The sequence below is a fragment of the Rhagoletis zephyria genome, unplaced genomic scaffold (genome assembly GCF_001687245.7).
Source record: "Rhagoletis zephyria isolate East Lansing unplaced genomic scaffold, Rhagoletis_zephyria_1.1 Rzeph_scaffold_33739, whole genome shotgun sequence".
Classification (NCBI taxonomy): domain Eukaryota; kingdom Metazoa; phylum Arthropoda; class Insecta; order Diptera; family Tephritidae; genus Rhagoletis; species Rhagoletis zephyria.
This window is the reverse complement of record NW_016190794.1, coordinates 1-3,692: the sequence shown is the minus strand read 5'-3', so window position 1 is coordinate 3,692 and position 3,692 is coordinate 1. Positions and strand designations below refer to the sequence as shown.

General features: G+C 38.1%; 1 protein-coding gene across 1 annotated transcript; it reads left to right on the top strand.

Moving 5' to 3' along the window:
* Positions 1 to 6: 6 nt before the first annotated feature.
* LOC108354151 (solute carrier family 22 member 1-like) lies at positions 7 to 3,686 on the top strand (the record flags this gene model as incomplete). Its single annotated transcript, XM_017605343.1, has 5 exons — positions 7 to 115; positions 196 to 350; positions 422 to 590; positions 881 to 1,013; positions 3,590 to 3,686. Coding segments are annotated over exons 2-5 (403 nt in total), but the record flags the coding sequence as incomplete, so codon positions are not given.
* Between the last annotated feature and the right edge of the window lie 6 nt (positions 3,687 to 3,692).

The window sequence follows — 3,692 nt, the reverse complement described above, 5'->3', positions numbered from 1 at the left end:
TCGTGGCCGAATGGGATTTGGTGTGCGATCGTGCCATACAACGCACCTCAGCACAGGTGGCACTTTCTTTAGGAAAATTGTTTGGTTCCTTCTCTTTCGGCGTTTTAGCGGATAAGTAAGTATATACATATGTACATATTTAGTAATTATGAAGTTATGCTACAATAATATCACTATTATTGCATTGCTTTAAAGATTTGGGCGCAAGGCTTCCTTCACATTGGGCGCTGCCTTTTTTATAGTCGCCAGCCTTTTATGCACATTTTCGCCTTGGTATGAGCTCTTCTTAGCCGGCCGTTTCGGTTTGGGTGCTGCGTCATCGGGCCTTTTTTATCCTGCTTTCACAATGAGTAAATAAAAATTGCTTATAATAACTTTTATACAAGTAACTGCATTACACATGAAATTTATTATCTTTCAGTTGTGGAAAATATCTGCCTGCGTCATCGTTCCTGGATGTCAATCGCTTTTTCGGCCTCTTATCCGATTGGCATGATCTTATTAGCCGTCGCTGCATATCTTGTGCCACAATGGCGCTATCTTCAGCTTACGCTCACAGTTCCAGCGCTGTTGTTGATTCTTAATTGCTGGTAAATCCGACGTTCTTTGTTATTTTTTTTAATATGTATTTTATTGTTGAAATTTCATTCATTGACTGGTAAATCCGACTTTTTTGTTGTTTTTTTTAAATATTTTATTGTTAAAATTTCATTCATGACTTCATGATGATTTTTGCTAAAATTTAATATTTCTTTTATTTTTCTTTTAATATCATTAATGCCTTTGTTTGTTGACCGTGATTGTTGGAATTGCTACTGCTGCGTCCCACTGTCGTTGTGTTGTTTCGTTGTTGCTTTGCACTTTGCCACGCTGTGTTCAGCCTAATGAATGAATCGCCACGTTGGCTTATAACGAAGAAACGCTACGATCAAGCCTACAGAATATTATTCAAGCAAAAGTGCCATTATGAAGTGAAGAAAGAATCCATTGAGGCTATCACCGATAAGGAAGCTGTAAGTTCTCATGAATAAGGTTGATTATGTATGTACAATACATAAGTACAATACTACATATGTACTTATTACATATTATGTATTTAGGAGCAGGAAACGATAATTCTTAAAACACTCAACAAATACACAATACCCTGATGTCACTTGTTGGCTGAAAAAAAAACATAATCCAAATGTACATATATCTTGGTACATTATACTGCATCACCAAAAAAAGTTGCATTATTTTGATTCCGTTGGAAAAATTTGTTTAATATTTTTATGCCTGCACCTTTAAAGAACTTTAAAAAACTTTTTTTTNAGCTCACGTAAATCTTAATACATATTTTTCCGAATTATTTTGGTAGAAGTCTTAGAATATTATAGATTCTATAATTTCAATGGAAACAAGTACCGTTTTTTTTGTATGGGGAGTGAGGCAGCCACAAAAAAAAGTTCGCCATACACCCCTGAGTAAAGTATTTCTGCAAAGCAATTTCAAAAAATTGTTGATGTTTTTTTTTGCAGAATTCCGAGACTAGTTCAAGACTATTTCGTAAACATAGCGCAAAAAGATCGGAATCATTTTGGGCCTAGTTCAGGACCATTTCGTGCCTGGTTTAGTCCCATTTTAAGACCATTTTGGGACTAGCGTGTAATCATTTTTAGGACTAATAAGGGAACTTTTCGGGACCATTTCAAAACTTGTCCGAGATCAAATCTGAACAAGTTCACGATTTTTTCGATCGTTTCGGGGCCTGCTCTGGTTCGTTTCGGTCGTAGTTCGGGATAATTCCTGTTTAGGACTATTTTGAAGCTATCTTAGTGCCGATTTGGGACTAGTTCTGGACCATTTGAGGCTAATTAAAAACTAGTTCGGGTTCATTTCGGAAATAGTTCAGGACCATTTCGGGATAGTTTGTGACTATTTCAGGACCATGTTAGACATTACCTATTTATGTAAATATGTATATAACTGAATCGCCTAACGCTTTGCCAAACCGTGGAGAAGTATTTATTTACGATGGTTCTTCACAATTTCTACAAAATTTTTATTTTTTTCTTATAAAAAACGTGGGAAACTTTCAGCGACCTGTAATTATTTTTTGTTGAAAAAAAACAGGTGCACATTTTTTCGATACTGAAAAAACCTAGATGTGAGATCATTAAAATTCAAAGGTACATACAGGCATACATATGTATTTCTATACATACACAATGTGTGCACATTAGGGTGCCTCACATTTCATTTAAAAACCAGCCAGTCATATGAATATCTTAACAAATTTTAATTTTCAATACATCAATGGAAGTGAAAGCATATTCCTTATTATTCTGGTAACTGATTTTATGGTGGCGACAAATTTTGGGGTCAAACAAATTACCAGACAATTTTTAAAATAAATAAAGCACGAAAATTGTTCCTTCTTTTATCTAGCTGGTGCCAATTAGAAACATCGGATGAAAGTAGAGGTATTTGCTGATCCTGTGAAGCAGATGGTGTTGGTCATTGTGCCATACACGTTTCGCGGGAATACCAAATTCAGATATTGCGGAATAAAGGCAACTTATTTTCATCATGTCGAACTCCTCCGAAATGACTCCCAGCAGCTCCTTCTCTACTTTCAAGGGAGGAGTGGGCGGAGCCGGGTTACTGAAAGAAGTGAGCAGTGAGCTTCTTCACATATGGATCAAAATTTTAAGTTAGGGTTGGTGCAGGGGTATTTTGCTGGGAGCCCTCCATCAACACTCTGTTCAGGCTTTCGAATTTCGGTAGTGTCTTTGAGGCGGAAATATCTGCAATCAAGGAAGCTATAGACGCACTACTGAAGAGTGTGTGACATAATATAGGGAGAGTAGCATGTGCCCCGAAGGTCTGGCCCCTCTATCAATCCAGCAGGCTCACTTCAGTGCTGGGCCGCAGTGCTATTGCGTTGGTTGGCCTTGAAATGCTATCACCGGGTTGCAAAATACTTGTGGCCTGCAGTGGACCGGGCGCGGTCAAAGGAGCTCCTTATGCTTGATAAACCTAAGCTCTCGTTATTGGTCAAGAGTCATACTGTCAAGAGGATGATGAGGTGGCAACATTTTGGCAGGCACTTCCTGACTTACCCTGGTGAGCTCTCCAGCATTCGAAATTTCGTAATCGGTTCTCGGCGTTTCGTTACATCCGTTAAGTTTTTTCGTGGTATTACAAAGGGCAATCTCCTAATTGTCCAAATGCGTCCTGTCTGGGCCAGCCACTTTAACCTTATCTAATGTTAATGATAATGAGAATTTATCAAAATGAGGCTTAATAATCATAGAAAGTAGGCCAGTGTCACTGGCACTGAGTGATTAGAAGTGCGTTCTACGTGCTACAACTTCGTAGAGCCTGGGTTCCATTGCTGGATCTAAATTAGGAAAAGTTTTTTTTTTAACAGCGGGGTTCACCTTAGTCAGCCAAACCACCGAGTGTATTTTGAAAAAGCTTCTCATACCTCAATTTCTGTAAAACACAGGGCGCACATTTTAATTATTATTAGTAAGCCAAAATTAGGAAAAAAACAATTATTAATTAAATCAAACTTTACATGAGCACTTATCTCTTTATCCAGGAAGCGCTGCCTGAACCGGAACTTTCACTTTGGACCAAGCTGAAAGAAGGTCCTCTCAAACAATTCAATGAACTGTTTGGCACTTGGAAAGTGCGCCGTCTCA